Source organism: Anser anser (assembly GCF_964211835.1).
Source record: "Anser anser genome assembly, chromosome: 1".
Lineage (NCBI taxonomy): Eukaryota > Metazoa > Chordata > Aves > Anseriformes > Anatidae > Anser > Anser anser.
The window spans coordinates 84,404,204-84,429,399 of NC_139720.1; the positions used below are offsets into that span (position 1 = coordinate 84,404,204).

General features: G+C 38.1%; 2 protein-coding genes across 6 annotated transcripts in view; one reads left to right on the plus strand and one right to left on the minus strand.

The window, feature by feature from the left end:
- The window catches only part of LOC310882964 (uncharacterized protein), a 57,481-nt gene extending 45,919 nt beyond the window's left edge, over nt 1-11,562 (plus strand). The window contains exon 4 of the mRNA XM_083802504.1: nt 10,464-11,562. Coding sequence (XP_083658630.1) covers nt 10,464-10,611 — 148 coding nt within the window. The 3' untranslated portion in view covers nt 10,612-11,562. The remainder of the gene's footprint in view (nt 1-10,463) is intronic.
- LOC310882904 (uncharacterized protein) overlaps nt 5,598-25,196 on the minus strand; it is a 76,669-nt gene continuing 57,070 nt past the window's right edge. Inside the window, exons 3-6 of one of the 5 annotated variants that reach the window (XR_014573220.1) lie at nt 23,304-23,441; nt 21,618-21,782; nt 21,030-21,174; nt 17,318-20,161 (exon numbers count right to left, since the gene is read on the minus strand). The gene's annotated coding sequence lies outside the window, so the exon portion shown is untranslated. Of the gene's footprint in view, nt 7,066-17,317; nt 20,162-21,029; nt 21,175-21,617; nt 21,783-22,071; nt 23,442-25,196 lie in introns of those variants that run through there. The other 4 variants (XR_014573221.1, XR_014573219.1, XR_014573222.1 and 1 more) reach the window with 4 other exon arrangements.

Genomic DNA, 25,196 nt, shown 5'->3' on the forward strand with positions numbered 1-25,196 from the left:
CTGGGAGGGGGCTGAGAGCCCGTGGGGAGCCTCCCAGATGTCGAGACCCACCAAGGCAGCTTCTGCCACATGCCCTGGAGGGCTGTGTCCTGGAAGGGCCACGGGCAGTGCCACCTGCCTGATTTCTGCCAAGACATTTTTGGTCACTCCAGGAAAAAAAAAAAAATCTATTAGTCCAATTATTATGAACACAGTGCTACAGTAACGAGACTGTAGAATAAAAAGGGTACGCTGTAGGGAACTTCCACTACATGAAGACTTTTCTTAGCAATAACTTTTTATCAAGAAAATCTTGTTCATACCACCTCTCACTCGTTACCTTTTTCATGGAAGTAGCTGTAATTTTCAAATGTTTTTGTGTATCATTCTTTTTTACTTCCTCCCAAATGTGTTTTTATAGCTCTGCAACAGTAATACCATCCCCAAATGTTTTGCCAGTATTTGTATATTATTGCTATCAATATTTTCAGCCAATCATTTAATGTCAACTTCTTTTATTCAACTCAAGGGTAATTTGTTTTGAAAACAAGGAAAAAAATATTCATTTTTCCTTACACAAGTATTAAGGTAAAACGATCTAGAAATTACCAGCAGCTGTTACGTTATTTTTCAGAGCTCTAATAATCTGCATTGTGTTCAGTTTCAAAACTAGCTCTCAGAATGGTTTTGCTTGCTCCTAGAGAACTGTTAGTGCATCCTAAGCATCTTTCCAGCAAACATGAAATCACAGCCAACTGACACATGATGGCAGGGATCTTAAATTTGGAATTTTGAGAAAAAAAATGATTCTTTACGAACAGAGAAATCTAAGTAGAAGAATCTGGCTCAGTATTTAATAGCAGCAGTGTGTTCTTGCCTCACAAACTTTACAGTGGAATAATACAACAGATTTAGCAAATGTTTAAATCACTTCTGCTATTGACCTTGTCCTCCTATCATTCATCATAGGAAAAGTTTCTTTTGATGTACATATCGTAAACTTGTCTTCATTTTTCAGTAATATGTTGAGAGATGAAGGAAAGAGAAGAGTAACAGCAAATGTGACAGCATCCCCCTTTCCCCTCTTTCGAGATTTCCTGAACTACACTCTGCTTTCAAAGCAGCAATTTTTTGGGCATATTGCAGAAAATAGAAGAGGATTCATACTCACAGATTTAGAAACAGATTTTCGTGCTTTCTGTTACTCATACAAATTTGGTGCCTGTGTTTTATAATTGCTCAACAATACTCATTATTCTATCCCACATAGCCCTCATACATGATGAGAAAGATTATATCATTTGCACACAGAGGGAATATATCCATACCACCTTGCTACGCAGGGATGAGGGAGCATTAGTCATGTGGTAGAAGAGTGCTTTAGCCTACTTAGTTTGCACTGCTCCATGTGTCAGAGCATTTCAGTCTGAGAAAAGACAAGCCTCACCAACTCAACTGCCATTTCAGATGATTTCTCCTCTAGGAAAGAAGTAAAAAAGAAAAAAAAAAGAAAAAAAAAAGAAAAAAGTATCCACCAAATTTACCTGTTTATAAATACCATTTACTGAACTTTTTCTGTTCTTACCAAACTCTTGCTCTGAGCCAAAGAAGCTCCATACTGAAGGCAAGAAACGTGTTTAGCTTTCTAAAGTAGAACCTCAAATTTAAACAAACTTTTTCAGCCCCTAGATGCTCATCTCCACGGCAACCAGGGACATTCAGGAAATCCTTGTGACTATGGAGTCACAAGATGCACACTTCATATATTATTAATATATCTCCTAGAGGAAGTTCCAGATGACTGAATTCCTTTTTTTTCTTTCTTTTTTTTTTTTTTTCTGTACCTATCTTGGCCTTATTTTCTAATGTTTTCTTGTTATTGCCCAGTTGTCATCCAGTCTCAACACAATTAAAATAGAGCCCTACCTCCTTTTCTTCACAAAATATCTTTCTTTTGTCTTAGATTTAAGACAACACCAACTGTCCTCCCACTCAGTTATGCAATTTGTAGTCAATTTTGAGCTGTCCCTCCATTTAATCCCACAACAAATAGATCTCAAAGGCTCCTCAAGCCCATGGTATTTAAGAAGTTGAGCTGTCTGGAATGAGAGGAGAAACAGTTTTTTATCCAAGACTTCCTTCTGTCGTGTCTAGGCTACTGAAGTTTCCACCCCTCTGGCCAAAACACCATATGCCTTCACTTGTATCTGTCCAAATTTTGCTGTCAAAATAATTGTTTGGGCTCATACATTTCTGGCACCATCTCCCTCATTTATTTCTACAAGTTCCTTCCCAAGTATAAGACAAAATTCGTAGCGTAGCTATTTCATGCCTACTATCACCAGCACTATTGGTGCTGAAGATAGAATGGTAAAAGTGACTATTGAACAGCATCAAGGGGAAGAGCAGTGCCATTTTTTATACATACAGCTCTGTTCAGAACTTCTGTTTCTGTTTTGCTCAGTCAAGATGCAACTCCTGATAAGGCAGCGCTGTTCAGTTGCCTTACCCTGTTTTGCCTTGTCATACCTATGAAAAGCTCACAGGTGGTAAGACAGTTTGTATGCTATCACTAAAACATTTTTAGAATTAGTTCAGTTTATTCTTCCTTACTCACTTTCACACATTGTCTCATGTTATATCTAGATTGGAAGGACAGGAAGTTATTTTCTTTCTAGACTTTATGATGTTTGTACAGAAAGTGAAGCCAATCTAATGCTTGAATCCTTAAGTTCTACTACAGGATAAGTAGCCACCCCAAGCAGAGAGAATGGGCATATTTGCAGTGCATGGAGCTCTTGCTGAGGGAATGGCACAGACACATACTAATGCCCTATCCCAGGTGGATCCTGCAAGGCACAAAATGTTGGACCATTTATTCTACTGTGCCTTGATATTCCACTGATCTCAGAAAAGCTGTTGGTTTTTAACCAACGTCATAATTCTTTGGCCTTTTTTTTTCTCCCTCTGCATATTTCATTTCCTCACTGAGGACAAGGAACCATACGTAGGAAGGCATATCCTACTTTTTAAACTATTTATAATATAACAGTTAGCCCCCCAACACACACACACACAAAAAAATACTTAGAGTGAAAGATTACAGGAACCATGGACAATAAATACTGTACCTTTGCATAACGCATTACTCTCAAACTTACACTCTAGTTCTGCAGTACTACTTGGGGTTTTCAGTATTAAGTGATGTTTTATGTGATTGCATTAGTTACCTTTTTTTTTTATAAAAAAAAAGTTGAATATATTTGTGTTAGTGCACTGTCAGATAGCTAATAAGGCATAAAAAACGTCATTAGCTTAACCTCCAAAAGATATCTTAACTAGTGAACTATAAAATTCTGAGCTCTTTTAAGCATCACCTGGAGAACTAGGAGGCATCTTCCATCTCTTTAATTCAAAAAACTGAAATTGAATATCCTGCTATACTTGAATAAGCAAATAATGAGTGCTGCTTATGCAGTTAGCTCTTAGATGTGGTCACTGCAAGAAAGGGCAAGAACGAAGAAGCATATGTGACTGAAAAATCGAAAAGATATTAATGAGATTTCAAATATGAAGTGAAAATCTGAAGTTGTCGTACATTTAAAAAGAGACTGAAACTGTGGAGTCACTTTTTAATTATGATTATGTCTTGTTTCTATCTGAAGTCATAACTGTGCCATCTCATTATATGACCCCAGTACAGCAATTCGATCTGCTCAGCTGAACATAGATATCTAACAATTCCAGGGAAGTCCCTGAGATTTTGCATAGATTACAAGAAGAAAATTGTGATGAATTCATTAAATTTTGCTTATCTTTTAACTTTATAATTACCATTGCTTGCCTCTCTCTCTCTCTCTAGATACAGACTCACACACAGGTCAGTGTTGTTAAATACTGAAAATCAAATGTGTTAACAGCAAGCAGAATTACAGTTTATTGAGTATGGTCCATTTTAAGCAGATGAAACTTTCTCAGGAAAATAACGTATAATGAAGCCCAATCTTGTCTCCTTTGTTTAGTGAAAAACTACCTAGCATACAGGGATATCCAGTGGTTGAACAACAAACCACATGCTAACATACCTTTAGATATAACTAGCACTAAAATATAGAGCAGCAATACAATTTTAAAAAATGCTGAACAGATCTAGTAAGCTAGAATCAAAAATTTATTAAAGGAGGTAGAATAGATCATTCCAGAAGTGTATTACCATCTGCTGTAATTTGAACCCATGACTGTGTAACTCAAATGCCCCCTGCTCACTACTCTTTACAGCAATTCTTCCTTCATTACCAAGGCAAAGAAGTATTTCAGACAGGGGAAAGAAATATACATGGTCTTTTCTCACTTTTACTACCTCAAGTCTTTATCGTGTTGTACAGTCCTTACACAAAGTAGAAAAAGCCTGCTTATTTTTATCTTCTTGAACATATAGTAGAAATAAGGACAGCTATTTTACTTCCTCTGTTCTTAACTACTACATTGCTTTCTTGTCCATTTTGCCATTAAATCTTGAATGAAACCTTAACTTATCCTTCATGCTTTTCATGCTTTGCTGTTTCTATTATCTCTGTAAGTACATTATATGAATTAGTAAAGCATTTGGAGAGTGAATTTGTATGAAAAGATGATACAACAAGAAAAAACATACCTTAGCACGTAAGCCAGATTCTCCATTGCTGCTTTACAACAAAGCATAGATTTCAGTAATAGCAATGCTCTACAACTAGTAGTATAGTTTGATCTCATTTAAAAACAGGATATTTCTCCCCTCCTCCTTTTTCCTTCAACAGAACCATTAGCAACTAGAAAATAATATAGCTGTTTTTTATGCAAATTTTAAAAACTACATAATTCATTAAAATAAGCTACTCTTTCTTAAAAACCGTCTTCCTTTGCAAATGAATACAGTTAAACAGAAATTATTCCTATGTCTCCCTTTGGACAGATTCATACATACTATGAATACCTTGTTATCTGATCACAGGTACAAAATGTACCTTTCACAGAAAGGATATATTTTAATTCTGTGACTTCAGAGCACCAGGGTGCGTATCAGGATGTATGTAGACAGCCTCAGTCCCACAGCTGTTGGCTTTTCTGCTTTTCATAGGCTTACATCAGTTAAGCAATACAGCTCGATAGCTTACATTTCCGTTTCTTCAATCCTGGACCAATAAGGGCTACTTACTTTTCTTATTTCTGGAGCTGTACTTAGTATTCGAATAACTGAAGAGCAACTCATTTAGTGCTGACAGCTGTTTGTCATACCCAGCTAAGGAAAAGATGAGCTGAAAAAACCCTTCTGCTATAAGAAGAGCTGTTATGTGTCCTAACTGATACACAGTGCTAAATATTTCAACTCTCTATAGCAGCAACTAGCAGGTTGCCACATCAACAAGGTGACAACACAGAATGGGTAAGGTTGAAAGGGACCCCTGGTGGTCATCTGGTCCAAGCCCCTTGCTCAAGCAGGGCTGCCTGCACCAGATTGCCAACCAGGACCACGTCCAGGTGGCTTTTGAAGATCTCCAGGGAGGAAGACCCCACAACCTCTCTGGGCAACCTGTGCCAGTGCCTATATACCAGAGTATGACGTTATTCTTCTCCAGGTGCAGAACTTTGCATTTCTTTTGTTTGAATTTTTTCTCCGGACAGCTTCACTTGCAGCAAACTACAAAATTAACATGTGCCACAAAGACTTGTACAAGAATGACAAACTGAGTCTGAGAAACAGTATCAAAGCAAATGCTATCAGAGGGAAAAAAACATATATATTCTGGAAGCCTGGTAATTCTGGAAAAATCTTGCAGAATGACAACAGGGATAAGTTCTTAATAGTACTCCAAAACAGTAATAGCATGTTCTTCATTCAGCTTGTCAGTTTCTATTATAAAGCTAAGCACATGCCAAAGGAATTGCAAGACACATGCCTGAAACATTTTTCTTTCCACATCTCATCCTAGTATCCTCTGGTTTTATAAAATATTACGCATGTATAAAATGTTCACCTTTGCAAACTAAGTCTTCATTGGAATATTCCATGTATTATTAGCAGAGCTAAGAGTATCAGCTATAGTAGGGGCTACTAATCACTTTCCATGGCAGGACTCTCTTTGCAGTTGATTATAGTTATATCCTATATCCTATATATAACCTATATCCAGGTGTTGTCCTGAGGTTGAATTTTTTTTTTTTTTTTAAGTATATCAATTAACACGTTTCCAGTTCCTACATGAAATAACACAATTTTGCTAAAGGAATAATCCCTATATGAAGATAAACACATTGTCCAAATTCTAACAAGCTGGTACTGTATACATTTGAACTGAGATTTGTGGAACCTTTTGACTTGGAGTACAAGGTTATTTATTTGGAGAACAATCTCCAACTGCAAATACCATTCAGAGATTTTCCCTGAAATTAATCCTTTTAGATACGATGCATCCTTTACTATAGTCTCAGAAGTCAGAGCAGGGACACTGACAACACAGACAAGAGAATGATAGCATTTTCTAGGGTATAACAAAGAAAAGCAATACATTCAAACATCATTCTTCCCTAGCCTTCATCCCTTAAAACAATCATGCAAACTTTAAGAGCCGTCTTCCTGTATTCATACCAGAAGTAAGCAAATCTTCAGTCATTTAAGTAGTATTCTTGCACACATGCTGTGGACAATCACTTTATGCCTTTGGACATTGAATTGTATACTGGAATAAATCAAAATGAATTTCAGTTGAGCCCTAATTCTACAGGGTAAGGTCCATTACAGGAAAAATACAATCCCATATTGATATCAGGTACAAAGACATCCAGACATACAATATAGAAACGTCAAATATTGCTAATCCAACATGCAGATGCAATGACCAAATATACATATAAAAAAGCTATAAAAAAGAGAAAAAAATAATTTTGCAAATTCACTTCTGAATACCTTCAAAATATTTAACCCTAAGGATGTTTCAGTCCTAAATACTTAAAGATTTTGGCCCCTGCTGGGTTCTAACTGGCACCGAATTTCTTGACAGACCAAAGTTCGCAATGAATTCCAATTCAGCAGTCAATCCCACTGATGAGCTGGGAGAAAGCAAAAAAACACAGCAAATTCACTACTTTTGCCTTTGAAAAAAAGTCCACTAATTTATTTTGTCATTATGAGGCAACAAAATAGATCAGTGAGAATTATAGGTCGATGCATGAGTCATCAGTTTCAGTACTGCCTGGCTTCGAGACAATAAAATAAATAAATAAGTCCATAATAACATTATTAGTTACAGTACATGCAACCAAAAGAAAAACAAGTAGTAACCAGGCATCTGAATGTTAAAGACCCCATCATCATATGTATCTGTAGGTGAGTTCAAATTACAAGCTTCTGCCTAAAAAGTAGAGCTCACTGTTTAAATCAATTTGAGTTCCACATAACACACAACAACATAGTTGATATATGTCAATATATTTCCTGGAGAGGATTTGAAAGAGATTGCAGCTTGTATTTCAGGGACATGGGGGAAAAAATAGAGAAGGAAGCACTGAAATAAAGTAATCCAACCAGTACCATGACTGAATTTCAAATAAAACTCTGTAGAAATTATGGCTTATGTCTTAACCTTTACAGTTATCTATTAACCAACCAAAGCAAAAAATCCACAAAGTTATTGGATATAAAATATTCTGTAAAGAAGGCGACCTATTTTTAAATAATGGTGTTAAGATTTTTAAGAAACGTGCAACACAATAATTAAAACCCATGAGAACCATTTTTTTTTGTCATTTATTTTGTAGCTCCTTCCATCTCCTTCAGCTTGAAATTCCTATCAGTTACTTTGCCAATCAATCATAATTAATGATTCCAGCTGGCACAGATTAGAAGATTGTTCAGGTGGAATGAAGGTATCATGGGGTATCCTGGGGAATGCACACAGATTTTTTCAATACTTCCACCATCTTCAATGGAGCAATTCCCTATGTTTTCTTTTCTTTCTCTTTAACTCATTTCAGTCCAAGAGTTTCATGGGCAGTGTAATCTTGAAGTTTCAAGATTTAACATTGACAGAAGCTTCTTGCTAGTACACTTCCAAAGGATTGTGGTGTGAAGAACAAAATACCCTCTGAATTGAGGCATGGTAGCAGCAGAAAGTAGTTTCCAGCACATTGAAGAAAAGCACATTGAATGGCAAAGAAATGAAATATAAGATATAATTTAAAAAAATCCTTTGCACTTCATTGCATATCCAGCTGCTTCCTCCACATAGATGCATCTGGATACCCAATGCGGCTGAGGCAACTGGAAAGAAATTTTGCTTGCAAAGATGGGATGAATTTTCTGGTAAAGTCTCTCAGTTAACAAGAGTTCATCTGCAGTGACAGTTAAAGCAGTGGGGAAATATTTGATCAGCACTAATGTCCAAGATGTGACAGCCCTGGCGTGAACACATTAGTGACGAGCAAAGGCGAGGACCTGTTCCTGGAGGAGACTGGTTGACATGGCAGCTCAGAGTGCACTGTGTGGCACTGCACCATCAGCGTGACAGGGCAAGTGGAAGAAGGCCAGGAGTGGCTCCTGTTTGGCTCTTGGAGGTGGAAATTCAGGGGAACAAAGGATCATGGACCATTATCAAAATAAATGTGGTGACATTTAGTCATGAGGACATTGGAGGAAGCACCTTAGTGAGAGGTTCTGCAAGACTAAACACCTCTGAAAAAAACACCTTGTAGGTGTTTGTAGGAAAAACTCATAACTGAACTCTGAGAATTAGAAAGTACATGTATAATTGATGAGGGTAGAGGAAATTATTATGGTTGAATTTTTCCAGAAGGATCAACATCTGAGAGAAGTGTGTGAATGAGTTAGAAGATCCATCCACAAACATGCATATATATACACACACACTTTTCTTCCAACAACATATAAGTTGAAGTCTTTGCTACTTTAAAAGTATTATCAGTGCTTAGCAGAGTATAAATTATATGGGGTAAAGTCCTCAGATGCCACTGAAATCAAGGAGAGCTTTATCCTTGATTCATTCGCAGCCAGAATTTCACTCGTAGAGGGCATAAGGAGGAATTTCCAGCAGTCTCTACCACACCTAAATCAGGCAGCTGCATCTTCCCAATCCCCTTCCTCTCATTTCTTACGTTATCACTGAAATTTCCACTGAAAGTTTGCCTTAATCAAAGTTTCCTTGAAGAACTTGACCCTCCTACAGAATGAAACGCATCTAAATAAGATGATGTATTTAGATGGTAGGTAAATCTTTAATGCCAACACAAACAGCTTCAGAGAAGGGAAAATGTTGATTCATTCTTAAAAGGGGAGAAAAATACCAACTGATAAAATGGTCAAACAGGGCTTGATCACAATTTATTTCTGACCTTTTAACGTCTTCTGTTCTCAACGATTTTCTGTCATTTCTGCCTGGCTTGGACCTAAGCCCTGTCCCAGAGGTGTTTAGCTTTATGTTGCCACTTAACTTTCAACCTCCGTTTTCAGTACTGAAAGATAAGTAACTAATTGTCACTGTGATATCCGAGGGTTTATCAGCTGTCCAAATCTACCAGGTTGGAAGAAGCCTTGCACTTGAAAACTTTTTTGTACTCATTCTGTATGAAAGCTAGCTTTATATGATAACTTGGCTGGGTCCTGCTGCTGACAGTGCCGTTATTTAAGATCATGGTGATGACCCGCCTGCTCTTCGGCTAGGCAGCAGTTACTTTCATTTTAATCTTCTCCCTTCTCTCTTGAAGTGAAACAGAACAGACTCATCTAAAAATCCACTAAACAAACAAACACACCGCTTTATGTATTACTTTCCTCTGTAAGTGTGACTGGTTGCTATCTGAGGCAACACACTCAGTGTCTATTTAAATGCGCCCACCCAATACACACAAAATATTGGCAACACATGGAAAATTTCTTTACTGGTGTTTATGCTGCTGTGGTTCATCTTGTATCACCTTGGTTTTTATTTTTGCGTACAACATCTGAGTGTCTGACAAAGCACAGATGTTAGGGGAAGGTAAAAGGAATGACTTGAAAAAGAATTTAGCATTTTGCTATGCTTTAAAAAAGTAATTTATAAGGGAAGTATTAAACACTGTTGGGAAAAATGACTCTTTTGAAGAAAAAAGACACTAGCCCATACAGGCATACATATGTACACAGATTGCATTTTGGTAACAAAATGCTTCAACTATATGCTCATATTTTGGAAAAAGAAAGAAAAAGAACCACACATCCATCAAGTGTGTTGCTTATCCAAAGCAGTTATTGCCCTTGAGTTACATTTCTGGACCCTATTGAAGAACAAGCAATACATTGTTAACACTTAGATCAATAAACAATTATTGTTCTTTGTGAGACGCTGAAAGGGGATTTGGAGAGTTTACAGGTAAGAGGCGTAATTTACTAGTGGCTGTCAAACAACTGCAGTGCATTCCTTCCCTACGCCCCCCTCCCCTTTTTATTCTCACAGGCTTCAGCAGAGACTCCATCTGACAGGAGCCAGTTCCTTGCCTTGTGATGGGACATGCTCATGGTGGGACCCATGGTGGGACCAGGGGGCTCCCTCGGTTCCTTTCCAAGCACAGCACCAGCAGGGATTCCAAATGCCTCTTCCCTGAGACATCTCAACAACTACCATTCACCTGAACCATTGCTTCATCAGCTGGTAATGGGTTTTGCTTTTACATAAAATAAGGAGGTCAACTGACAAAGGCCATATTCTATTAAATCCATAAACAATGCTAGATTTTTTTTCTAAATGGAAAAACCAAAAACACCTCCCCTTTCTTTAGGGGTCAAGTAATTAACGTTGCCAGCCACAAGTGCTTTGTAAAGAATAAACAACCTGAAATCTCTTGACACACATTTAATTCCTCCGAACTGTGCCCCTTTCTCCTATACATAGAACAAGCTCCAGCTTTCACACTTGCCCACTTCAAATGGCTTTTACACAAAAAACGCCCGGAGTGGAAAGTTTCAGCTTTCTCTAATAATAAGGTTATTGATCAGCTAGGTTTACTAACACCAGTATAATGTCATTTTGTTTTTCTTCTAGCTTAAAGGATGTTTTCTTCTTAAAAAACAAAAACAAACCCTCCCCTTCCTCTGCCTTGTAAAGGCAATAAGAACTGAATCAAGAATGAAGCCTAGATCCACAAGCACAGTAGGTTCTATGACACAGACCACAAATTGCTTCTGAAAGAGCTTAGTAATGGTAGTTTGCTAACAGCAGTTACTACTAAATACTCCCTTCTGGTTTTTAGAACTACAAGAACAACTAAATCCCAGAAAACCTTAATAACATGTCACCAAAACCATTTATTGTGAAGTGAGTAGAATAGGAGCTTAATTGATGTTCTCAGTAGGTCACTGGTGCAATTAAAAGAGCAGCTAGTGTCCTCAGACCAGATTCCGCTCTCCCTTATTCTGATACATCTCTATGGGGTCATTAAATTTGTACTTTGGTTCCTCAGAGCCACTTCCTGGAATCAAACCAGTGCCTCGTAAATATGCAGCAACTTTCACTCTGAACGCTGATCTCAAAGTCCTATACAAGCATTAAAAGTCCAATTAATATTATTATATTTTGTGCATAATGGAACACAGCGGAAAGTTTGTGTTTGGCTGTTGAAAGAGACTTCATAAAGGCTCTGGATAAGAACCCAGGAACCCTAACTAATCCAAGCCCAACCTCTGAACAGGGAAGTCCACAGCAGCATCATACCTCCACCATCCACCATGCGCTAGCCTAAACACATTAATTTGTTACTACTTGTACCCTTTCTTGTGATAGACAAATTATTTCACTTTAATAAACAAGGAACAGTCCAACAACAGTATTTTCCACCACATGTATTTTAAAATATCACAGATTAGCAGCTTCCTCTCCATCTCTTTATGATTGTCCCCTAGTCAATTAGATAAATTTTAAAGAAATAAGAAAAAAATAGAGGCAATTTTACATTGGGATTTAGAACCCTTAGATTGTTTCAAAGATTTTGAACAAACAACGAGAATCCATGCTAACTTTCTCAAACAATCATGAGAGTTCCTTATGAAGTCATTTGATGTGACAAGTGAGAGGTTTTAAGGAAAAAAATATTTTTGGATTTGATAAGAAAAAAAACACCTCAAGTGTTACTTATGCTAATGCTTATTCCTAATGCTTTACTGAGTTCCGGCAGAGCAGGCAACATTCTTTATCGTATTGCTTTAGAAATAATTTTGCTGATTGTGCTTACGTCTGGGGCTTGAAACTTCTCCCCTAAGCATATGCATCAGTAGGTCTCATAGAAGATACACCTCACACTTACTTGAGTACTGAAACTCTAACAGCAGCATGGCCACATGGACTGCATGGTGGTGGCTTGAATTTGGTAGAACATTCTTTCGGCACACAACCTGTAAGTGGTTTTCCATCTAATAAACCTGCAAAATTGCATTTCCACAGCTGTAACTTGTATTTTCACTTATTTTGGAAACTCTCTCTACATAGTTGAGATTCGTGAGCTACTCCGGCAGTAGGATGTTCCTTCTCCAGAGAACCCGAAGTTCTGCATTCTCACCCTGCACTTTTCAGCAAACAAACCAAAAGATAGCACTTAGTTTGGCAAAGATTAAAGGCTATCTTTTCAGATTTGGGTGTATGTTTCACACATGTTGTATGTGTCTCAGAATAGGTTTGGAACCACATTTCTGCTTCTATCCAGTAATCCTTTAAAAAACTTCCACCACCATTTATTCTTTCAGTAGCTATCAAGTATTTGGTTCTGTCAGCTAAGCAGAGCATCAAGTTATATTTCCTCACTGCACGATGCTGTGCATGATTTTTACTCAGTTAATTTCTTTTCCACTCGTTCATACAATAAGTGGGACAAAAGTGAATGCATGAGGGTGCGTGTCTGACATTTTTTGCAATGGATAACAGAGCATCTTAAGCATTTTAGGTGGATCAAATCTACTTGACACACTAACACAGCTTGCTTAACAAAAGAAATCAGCAACTCAAGGACATTTCACTAGCGTAAAAAATATCTAAGACTTCTAAACAGTAAAGTTTGCATTTTTGTGTGAATGATTTTTAGAAGTATATTCTCCACCCCCCCCCCCCTTAAACAAGCTTAGGAAAGCATGACTACTTTATTATACTTTCTAGACTGTAGGCATAGCTGAAGATAACGTCCTCCCGTCTAAACAGAATTCCTTTGGTAGCGACACCTTATTTCCATTTTTAAAAAGATCACCTCTGTCAAAATCAGATTTTGAATTTACGATTTTTGATTGCTATGCCTTTTCATTCAATATTGAACTCTTGAATTACTAAAAAAGTCACAGAATATGGTGTGCATTTTACAGTAAATGTTGCATGTTAAAGCAAGTGATTAAAAACTATCTTATTTTTTGACTTCAAACTGTAACTCTTCATGGGCCCCTTTACTTGTGATGTGCAACTGGTAGATGACACTGGAGAGAGACAGAGCAAGAGGCCAGCTCTGCTGAATTCACTGCCAAAACTTCCATCAATTTTACCGAGGATGTGGATTAAGATTACCCCCAAATAGCTGTCAGAGCTGCCCTCCTCCCACTTCCAGCAAACTGTGGGGGCATGAACTGTCCAGAAAAAATACCCGTTTTAAATTAGATGGGGAATATAAACTTCTACTGAATGTTTCACGAAACTCTGGTTGGAGAAGTCTTTGGTTTGCTGCTTGTCCTTTTTATCCTTGTTTCTCTGTCTTCTTGCCACATAAGAGAACTCTTCATAACAGAAACCTGACACCATTACAGCTGCTAAGAGGTTTGTGACATTTCTTTGTCTCTGCTGGACTGAGTTAGGAAAGCTTCAAGGTCATTTTCAGCACAAACCTGATCTTCTCCCACTTGTCATTAGCAAGGATGATAATATGTTGTGACAGTGAAATGTCTGCTGCAAATGAAATGTCCTTTATATATTTCTTGACAGTATGACATCACAAATATATACCTACAATGAATACATGTCTGAATTTATGTAATACCTAACTCTGCTGTGTATATTTGGATAAAATCCACAGATTTCAAAGTCATCAGAGGCAGGATTCCTAATAGAAATACTTATAATTACACTTGGGACAAGAATTTCATTTGCCTGTATTATTCTCTCATTTTGAAAGGAAAAATATATTTCATTATGATCATGCAAGTATCTGCTATTTATAATTCTTACATTTTAGGAAATAGTGATTTTCCTGACTCAAAAAATTCTGCCTGACTGCAGTTGTTTTTATTCTATGTGTATAATTGTGCATTTGTCAGTATTATCATCATACTCATCTTTCATCAAGCAGTGGAGACACGCTTCTCTGATTTTTAGTCTAAAGAAACGGTGCATTTTTCCTTGTGAACCAAGATTAAGCAAAGAGATAACTGAAAAGCATGAAAATGTCTATCTAGTGAGCAAAGTATAAGTTAGAGTTCCCAAGGTTTTTCCCTATTCTCATTGCACCTCATTTTGATTTAAGACTTTTAAAGAAAGAAAAACTGTTGCTATAAAAAAATATTTTTCTCCTTAAAAGCACAGATAGGAATTCAGACAATTTTTCTGCCATTTTCTTACAGATCAATGGTTACCTCTCAGACTAGGTTTATTTAGTTACTCATTGGATGAAGTTGTCTCGATGGTGGAAATCTAAATGACGTGACATGTCTTGTGATGACAAATACAAACAATGACAGTCCACAAAAAAGATACTTAAAATCTTTTTCTACAGATGAATAAAAGGTTAATTTTGCCCAGCCTTTAGGTATCTGTATTTGAGCCATACATCTGGAATTTCTTCAAAGACAGTGGTGAGAACAAGGGATGCAATTGACCTTGACTTTGAGTAAACATCTAAAATAAATCAGACTAATCACACTCTGCTTCTCGCTAGCATCCAAACAGGCAATCAAGACATGTAGCTAACAGAATTAACTAATATATTTCAAGCTACTGAAAAGAAAGTCATTTTACTGAACCCTGGGAGTACAACTTTTATAGCGCAGTAGTTGTATCAGTCAGAGCTTGGGAAGACATCCAAACATCTCCCTGCGCTTCTCAAACCTAGACACTCAAGCCTCTCCCATACAATATTGCTGTAATACCAAAAAACTGGGGAAGTTGACACCAATATAAGAACATAGCCTGAGTCCTTCCTAACAGGATGCACGCAAAGGGTGGTGGGTGATAAATTGAATCTCTGCCAAAAAGCACAGAGTTGTTTCTTTGTCACTGAAAAGTTCATTGGTAATCCTAAGCCAGCATCCGACAGACGCATGCTCACATGACGAGTGCTATGCATGCCACATTTACTCAGTTTATCCTCTACTTTGTAAATCAGTTTGGATTTTACAATGAAACTAAACTCTCCAATAGCACTATCTTTATTAACTACAATTTCCTTCCATACAGTAGTCTTGACCCCACTTTGACAAACAAACAAAAAAGAAAAAAAAAAGTATTTGGCCTCTTCTTTGTTTCTTCAATTTTTTGTTACATCACAACATGTAGGTATATTAAAATAATAATAAAAGCACCTCTTGGGCAGCTCTATCACTGAACTCTGTGATTCACCTTCCCAGTACCACAAACTAATGAATATATATATATATGTATGTATGTATGTATGTATATATTAAAGTCTCTCTTCCACTTTCCACAGGAGAGCCAACTAAAACAAGAATGATAAAGGCTTTGAACATTTAATGGCCTAACACATGAAAATTACTTCCAGTTCCAGGATGCAAAACAACTGCTTGGTTGACAGTCAGGCTCTGCTGGATAAGGAAACCTGACTTACCCTGCAGGCAGCATTTCCTTAGGCCCTGACAAAGGGACTACTTTCCCCTTGAAGGGCAAAGCACATTTTTATGACCTTGTACGCTAACATAAATACAGAGCAACACGTGCAATTTACAAACTGAAATCCGTATCAGAACATAACACTTCACTGTCCATACTTCTTCCTCTGAGGATACAATGGGAGAACAAACAGTATCTGACAGGTATTTAGTCAGTTTGCTTAATGTGTAAAGTCCAGCAACTGGGGAGTACAGCAACAACAGCAGCATAAAGAAAGCCAGACATTTCCAGCTTGTTCCATGAAATGATGATCCAGAGGAAAAGGTTAGAAGAGGGAAAAACTGCTAGTAGTGAAAAGCATTAGAAAGGAGATAATTTTACAAAAAAAAAAAAAAGAAGAATAACAATGCACTTTGACCTGCACTTAAAAATGAACTGAAGATTACATAGCTTTGGAAATTATATTTTCTTTAGAGATCATTTTAACATGAAAGAGGCTGTGTAAAAAGCAAAAGGAAAAAGAAAACCAAAACAACCTTACCAATATACTTCCAGAAGTAGCCTTAAAGAAAACTTCATAATTGAAACACTAAGATTTTAACAGTACTTTTTCTCTTGTATTTTTGTTGCAATTGGGTGACGATTCAGAAGTAAGTTTTTGCTTCTCCCAAACTGGATTTATCCCCAAATTACAATTTGTTAAATATACTTAGTTCTGTAAGATGTTCAAAGGACCAAAGACAAACCAGCCCTTACTGAGGAGGTTTCAGTACTTTTGCCTAACTTCTAATTTCATATTGAGGAAAAAACTAGCCAGTTCCAAGCAATGATAATTAAAGGACACACAACATTAATTGAGAAGAAAACACAGGCAAGAGAACAGTGTTCTACCGCACAGACCTGGAAGCAGAGTGTCATTGCTACACTAGTAAATGCACCAAAGTTTGGCAAGGCATCCAGCAATCCAGCAGATTGTGTTTTCTTTTTTTGTTTGTTTGCTTTCCTGGAGTCTGTGTTACAGATGTAGAATTATTTCCCTGTCAACAACAAATACTTGATGATGAAAACTTCCAACAGAGATCACTTTTAACCAATAGCTAATTTTTTGACTAAAATTTGGTTTCTGGTCTACCTATTCCCCAGCAAATACTACAATTTCCTACAGGGAACATGCACACACTATTCAAACTTTGGATTTTCAGTGGACACATAAAACACCTTTTCTCCATGGCATCCCTGCAGCATATTTGGGGAATGCCAGCTCTGGCACATGGTTGTCCCACGCTGCCCTCACCCTTTCCTGGTGGAGAGCTCCATCACAGGGAGAAAAAGAAGTCTCAGCCCCTTCTGAGACATTGAACACCAGCCGGCAAATTTCATGCTCTTTCAGGGCTTAATCACTGCAGACTCCTAATCCCCCTGGGTTTGGCAGACTACCTAGAAAATAAATGTTACTGCCTCACATAAGGCTGAGCTGATCAGACACTATAATGCTGATGAGACCAGTAAAATGCAGTGTTTGCAAAGAGATTCCTTTTCTGGGTAAAATAATTTTATTTTTGCTGCTAATTGTGAGGTCACAGTAAACAGTGCAAAATTGCCCTTCAATACCCCTTTTTCTTTTCACGTTTTATTTCAGTGTTACTATGCTACAGTTTCAGTAGCACAGTTCTTGCAATACTGGACACATTATTATCACAGTATTTTAAGCCTGCATTAAACACACAAAAGGCCTGTTGATACCAACAGCAAGAAACATTAATTTAGTTCCAAGATACAAAATCAAAAAGATAAAAACAGTGTCTAATAAAATAACCAGATATTTTTGAGGAGGGACCCATGCTTATTTTCTGCTGTACTTATAATGGGAATGAGAATTTTGCTTACGGTGTGAAGATATCACACAATACGTATAATAAATCGGTAGAGACTCGGCAGCCTTTGGGTAGTTAATGGCATTTCAGTTTTGCAAGGCAAAAGCATTCCTGTAACAAAGTGTCAGCTATGAGATATTACATGAAGGAATATGATACTGCAAAAGTGACATGGCTGCTGGGGATTATGGCACAGCAATGAGTGTCCTGTTTGACTCAGCTGCTTTTAATCAGAAATAAGTTTGTCTGACATGCCTGTGAATTCATAATTTGTGAAGTTAAAATGGAAAAAAGTCAGTTGCTTCTTCAGGGGGGCAGTCTGAATCTTTCCCAGAAGTGTATTTCTTATTCAGCAGAGTGCTATAAAGCAGCCGATCCTAGCAGCTTCCAGACAATAGATTCTGGTTATTTTATCCTTCCCTTTATTCAGTTTTAAAAAAACATACTAATGCTCTATATAAATGCTGTTGCTCATTATCATGAGGATGATAGCTATTTTAAAAACAAACAGAAAACACATCTTCCAGATTTATTTAAAATATAAAAGGTAAGTATTAAAGACATCTCAGTGAGTACCACTAAAGCAGAAAGAACAATGTTAATCAATTCCACGATTCTAGAGCCGACTTGTTTTTTTTTTTTAAACCTTCAACTGAGTGGGGGCTGGAATTTAGAAAACATGAATGTACCTGAACAAGCACCTTCATTTACGACAAGCTTCTCATTCGTAGAATTAAACAGGGAGCCCACGCAAGTGCCATCGAGGTTTGCACTGCTAGAACATATTATGAAAACAAACTGATTTAGAAAGTCCATATTTCCACTAAGATAACAAGTTTATCAGGTTTTCCTGACCGTGCAGCGTATCAGAAAGCACAACACCACCAAAAGAAAATGAAAGAAATCTGCCGGGGTGGTTGTAAGTCATGCAAGCATAAGGCCTGACGGATGAGAGAGACTCTTTGCCATGACCCTTCCCTAGACCTGCTGCCTCCGTCCCTGATGTGAGTAGCTGTATTCTGTCCTAAGATAAATGATTGTCACTGATAAGACGGAATAAATAGACAATCAGCTACCTAATTGAAATTCGGTCTATTCCCCCCCCCCAGTACTGTTTAATCACTGATTGATTGACTGATTGACTGACTGGGTGATTTGAAAGCAGGGTCAGTTTCTGTCTTTGCTATGGGTTATCTTCCTGACAAGGTGGGGGGGGGGGCTCAGCCATAGCTGGAGGCATCTGAGATCTTCTGACCTGTATTAAGATTTGAGAGCCTTGTATTCCTGATTCCCATCATAATGAGCTAGCTAGGTACAAACAATGCTCATTTTCTATACAGATAGATACACTCCACCCTCATTATAAAACTATTTTCAAAAGCCAAGGATATTGAATGTTATAACAGTAATGTCAGCTCTCATGATTTAATCATGAGGCACATGAGTTTTCCGTTTAAATTTGATGTTCTCGTGATCTCAATATTTTTCATGCAAATCTTGTTATTTCTGCATCCTTTCACGCTGTAGCTTAAATTGGTTGTCAATTGCATTGCTCTCCTCGAGTGCGGTGCTTCTGAGATTCACCAGTATGATTTTACACATCTATTTATAACTATTACTTTAGCATTTTATCTCTTAAAGATGATGTTATACGTCACCCAAAATCTATTCACTGAGCCAGATGAGTTGGAAGAAATATTTCTTTCATTTTTGGAAAGAGGAATACGGAAAGAGTTTAATTATCAATATTTAAATTAGCCTAGCATAAGGCTCCTCAGAAGAACTGAGGAGAGCAAAAGGGCACCAGACCCAACAGAAGAGAAATGCAACATATAGGAAGTTAATTGCAGTGCCGTTTCAAACACGCCTTATAAGAAGGAGAGGAAAAGGCATTTTATCTTTACTATATCTCAAAGCAAGACCGTCTCTGGGGCTTAAATTAGCCACAGTTCCCCTGACTAACTCTTACTTTTGGAAATTCTCTCTCCCTACTCACCCATCCCACTAGCAGTTAGACTCTAGTGCCTTAATCCCCAAATGACGCAGTCTTTATTTTCTGTGAAACTAAGACCACAGCCTATATACCTAAGTCATGGCAGTATTTTTTCCTCCTTTTATAGCAAGAAGTTACTAAAGGCCTCTAAGGTTTCACACAGATGCGCACATAAGTTGAGTCTAGCTGCAAATGAGGACAACCAGGACGGATTTGAGTCTCATAACATAACAAAACGAGGTATGTGTGATCTTGCCATCTCTGCCCATTTATCAGCCCTTAAAATAAAAGTTATCAGTCCCCATCAGCCAAATGGGCAGGAGAGTCGAGATTTCCCCGTGTTCTGCAGATCAGAAATGTAAATTAGGACACAAGGCTGCCATATCCGCTCAACTCTCAGATGCTCTGTTTGGTCTGTCGGCTGCCACTCAGCAAATGTGCAGCTCAGTGCCATCTGCAACACATGCTGCTGCTTGCCCAGCCTGCAGAAAGAAAACACAGGAGGGAGCACAAGATATTCTGGAGATTTAGGGATGCAAAAGTCAGGGATTAGAGAGAGAATGGCACAGGTGATGCAAGAGGGGGCTGAGACTAGTGCTGTCAGAGAGAGCACATAAGACACGAATCCATACACACATACAAAAAAAGATGTTTTGGTTTCCCCCACTCACAGAATAACTTCTTATAAAATAGCAGCAGCCCTTAGCCTAGCATGTCAACCTGAGAACTTCCACAACCTTTGCTGTCATATCACAGTGATCTTTCCTATTGCTTCTAGATAGCAGTGTGCTGTTCAAATTGACAGCTATTTTGAAAAATCAAACATAAAAAGTCCTACCTAGTTTTTGCTCATCAAGAATACACAAACACAGGCTGCATACTTTTTCATTATTTTAAAGAACTACGCTCTTGTGCAATTAGTACAACTCTAAGTAAAATTATTACTGTACAACACCCATCAGCAGTTATAAATTAACAAAGAAGCTTGCTAAAAGAGTAACAGTTTTATATACATATACACACACAATACATGCATCCCTACAATGTATTGCTCTTTCAGAGCCAACATTTTTCGTTAAAAGTACTCTAAATGAATAAAACCATTGATGAAAAAGAGGTCAGAGAAAAAATAAAAAGCAGGAAAATTGCTGAGCATCAGCAAGAAATAAAATACGACTTATTTACATATGGGCCAGAATAATTATTCCATAGACTCCTTTTAGGCTTGTCTAAGCACATTCTTTGTGCAGGTAGAGTGAAAGAAAAGTAGAATACTAAATCAAAGTACACATCAGTAGCTCTGTAGGGGGAGTGTGGAAGGCAGTGTAGGCGTGATTGGATTTTACTCGCCTTATACAGGGGGACAAAGTGACCTGTCACCCACGTGGACTTTCTACTGCACCTCTTTACTGGAGCACATCCAGAAAAATCCATGCCTTTCATTGCAGTTTTGGAAATAAGTTAGGTTAGGAAGCCTAAGCAGCTCAGTTTGTGCCTGGAATAAAAATGCACGAGGTCCAAACATGCAAATACATTTTGAATCACCTCAATTAAAATTATATATTTAGAATAAAGACAACAGCAATTCCTTCCCTACCCCCAACCAATGACAGCACACAAGTTGGATCAGGGCTTCCAGATGTGCAGGCAAAATTGATTTCTGTTGCTCTGACAGGTGCACGCATACATGGGAGGGAGAAGTCCAGGCTTAGGACAGGTCTCTTCTACCACAAAAAGGGAAGATTTAGAGGGAAACAGCAGGAGGGAACCAAGAAGCAGGAGAAAGCCCTGTAAGGGTCAGGCACTAATCCTACTGCCACTGGAGCAAGAAGAGTGGTGGCCCCCTGTCGCTCCTGTTAACACAGGCAGTGCCAGGAGCACATTTGCCTGCACAAGTGGCCCGGCCCCTTTGCCAAGGTGGCAGGACAGCCCACGTACCCTCATGGCTGCACAGCTCTCCCCAGGCTCCACTGGAAGAGGAAGGGAGGTGAACACAGGGCTGCCCTCGTCATTCAGGAAAGAAACAGGACAACAGCAAGGCAACGGAGCGTGACAGAAGAGGGGTTGTCTGCTCAGTGAGATGGGACAATGGCTTATAGAAATCTGTCAGAAATATTATAGGGAAAAGTATAGAGTTATTACCTTTTCTATAGCCCCTAGGATCCTCCGGTGGCAGAACATTTTCAATGATTGTTTCTGTTTGGTGGAATCAATTATCTCCTGATAGGTTCTCCTTCCAAGTTTAAGATTGCATTTAAAACTCATCTGCTTTCTGAATTCTAATTGGGTATGTTTTGAACTGCAGATTTTTTTGGGTGAATATTTCGTTTATGAATCTCTTTATATTTCGAAGTGGTTGCCAAAGCCATTTACGTGTCTGCGTGGTATAAACTGTTCTACATGCAGTATACAATTTAACTTGGAGATCTGATTTATTAAGAATGGTTTGATATGCTATCAAAGTGAGAAACTAAAAGACAAAGCTGAGAAAAATGAAGCTCATTAATGTTTATGTATTTTTAAAATCACACTTGTGCCTGGGAAGCTTGATTTATTATTTCAATAGACATTCAGACATGCTAGAAATAGTATTATTATTAATTTTATTCCAGACAAAGTGAAAATGGGGAAAAGGGGACAATAAAAGATAAAATTGCCCTTTTTATTTGTTCATTGTTGAATCAAGCAGTCTTATATATAACCGATATTATATGTGCATAACAATTCCTTCTGAAGAATTCTTAAACACTTCATAAAATATGAATAAATCCTGAATTACATACTACTGCCTTCCTTACTCAAGCAAATCGCTTTCAAAGTTAGCAGCCATTTGTCTGGTTAATTAGAAAAAAACCAGCTAAATCAGGACCTTAATCTTGGTGAGGACCCCGCGCTGTTCACATAGAGATGTGGCTCATGGGAGATGCTACCATGTGCCCCCCAGCAGTGCCCATCCCTGATGCAGAGCTCTAGCTGAGGTGCATGTGGCATGCACGGGCAAAGCCTCCCCCATCTTCATGCAGGAAGGCAGCCAAGCACATTCCTCTGCTCCATCCCTTTCTTTTGTCAACTCCAGCTCTGCCACCTCCCAGAAAGTACCAGAAGGGGCGTCTGTGTAAGTCTGTTTCTGAAGACCATTGAGAATGAGAACGGATGTGAGCTGAAGCACTCAGCCAGCCTGTAGGCATCAGCTGCAGGGAACGTATCATGCGGCACGCTCATCCATAATTGATGTTGTGGGTGTTTATTTTACAGCTGCCAGTTGTGTGCAAGGACACAGGTACTTGCTGGATAATGTAGAGGGGAAGATTAATATGACAATGGAACGCAAGCTTGGGGGTTGCAATGTCTGAGACATTGTTGGGCCTTAAAATTTTCCAGTTTTGTTGATGAAATCGTCCCTAGGCTCTTCACACGCACACACTTCCACCACCCCACTGCCCATGACATGTTACTAGAAAGCCTTTGATGACTTTCAGAAAGACCTGTGCCACCTGCAATTACTGTTCTGCATTGGTACCAGTTCTGCTTGCAGGGTTTGCTCTTTTGCTCCCCTGGCACTCTTGCAGTGCAGTCTGTTCCTAGAAGCCCCATTCCACCCAGACGAATAGAGCCTGCACTTGCATTGCTCAGTGAGCCTCTGCCCATGCAGGTGAAACCTTCATTCAGGGACGATTTGCCCAACACCTTCTAGACTCCAGGAGCAACCAATGCCTCTGCCTCAGCTGGCCTGGTCTCCACCATCATGGCTTTCAGGTGTTACTGCAACACACATAGACAGGATTACAATACAACACAGCATTTAAAAAAATGATTTTTTTTTTTTAAAAGTCAAAGCATCATAAATTTCTGTAGTCACAGTGTAGTGCTTAGAAATCACCTTCATTTACATTTTTTTTTTTGTTACATAACATTTCTCCATGTAAGTATTTAGCTATAGGTAGCAGATTTGCAAAAAGCAAATGGAAGAGATTCATTGGTGAAGCAAATTATTTTTCTTAACTTCTCTCTTCAGTAGTATGTTGTTTTTCTAATACATCTTTCACTTAAAGGTCTTTTCAAGGTCTGTAGTACAGACATCATAGCATCACACAATCTTTGCAACACCTTCAGGGACAAAGGGACAATTTTTTTGTTTTGTTTTTAATGTGGGATTTGAATCTGAAGATATGTTCCCACAATATCAAATTTCTGTAAGTCAAGCACACTTAGTAAAACTCCTAGAAACCAATGGAAATTTTACCTTTGAGAATCGAACTAATTTTACAGGAAACGCCAACAACTAATTTTTAGCAGCATTAAGCAGTTACAGACAGAACATTTCTGAAAAACACAGGGGCCTATGAACTCTGGGAAGTCCCACCCTTCTGTGAACCCAGCTATTGCACTTTGCTAATTAGTGTGCTGCCTTTCTTTTCAAGAGTACTTCTTATTTTGAACCCTAAATTTGCTTTTTGCCTATCCATATTTGATAATGTGCTATGCACAATATACAGTACTTCATCTCAAAATAACAAGCAGCATAGATGGCACTCTTGTTAGCAAATGTGGTGAAAGAAAAAAAGAATCCTTTTCATGCAGCAGAGCACTAATATTTCTGAATCGTAATTTTCACTTGAAATAAATGTATGGGGGGAAAAAATAAATCAAATTTCCAAGGATATAAAAAGCTCAGAAAACTTTCTTGCTATTTGGATTTAGCACCGTCCCTGCTGTCTGATGTGCCCAACCCCTCAGCTTTCAGGACAGATACCCTTAGCACTCACTAGCTCCCCTTCAGCATTCAGGACCAAATTGCACCACAAGGATCTGACAGTACGGCTGCTTGCCAATTGCAAGGCACTCCAGCACATCTCAAGATGAGATGAAAATCTTCCATGCCACTTCAGTAAGGGATTTATTATTTCCCAGTCCCTTCCTCTATAGCATAATGAGAATAAAAGCTTCTGAGATTCACAGATCTTTCCTGAGGTACCATAATGCATAGAAAACAGCATCCATTTCTTCAAGAAACAACCCAAAGATTTTTACAAAAGGCAAGGGAAAAGGAGCTAATATTAGACAAAGAAAACTTTTCCTGGATTTAAAAAAAAAATGAGCATATGAGATTTCAGGCTTGAAAAAAACGTGTACATCTGTGCTGAGACATGGAACCTCTAAGGTGCTTCATTATTGGCACTTAAAGCTACTTCCAAGAAACACCTGAACTTGAGTAAGCAGTGTGATCAGACAATGCCAGCAAGGGTGGACAGATTTGAAGAGAAGAGCATTACAGATTTGAAATCCATTTTAAAGCTGGAAACTGCATTATAAGCCAACCATTTAAAACCTAAGTATCCCAAAGTACATTGTTATTAATGCTAGAGCTCTGCTATCGGTCACTCAACACTCATCCAGTAAGACTGCTCTCAGAAAAAAAGCGGTTTCTGTTTTTAATTATGATAACAACATTATTATATATAATATATAATCAGTAGATTTAACATACATGATTCCAAACAAACTCTTCTGCATATC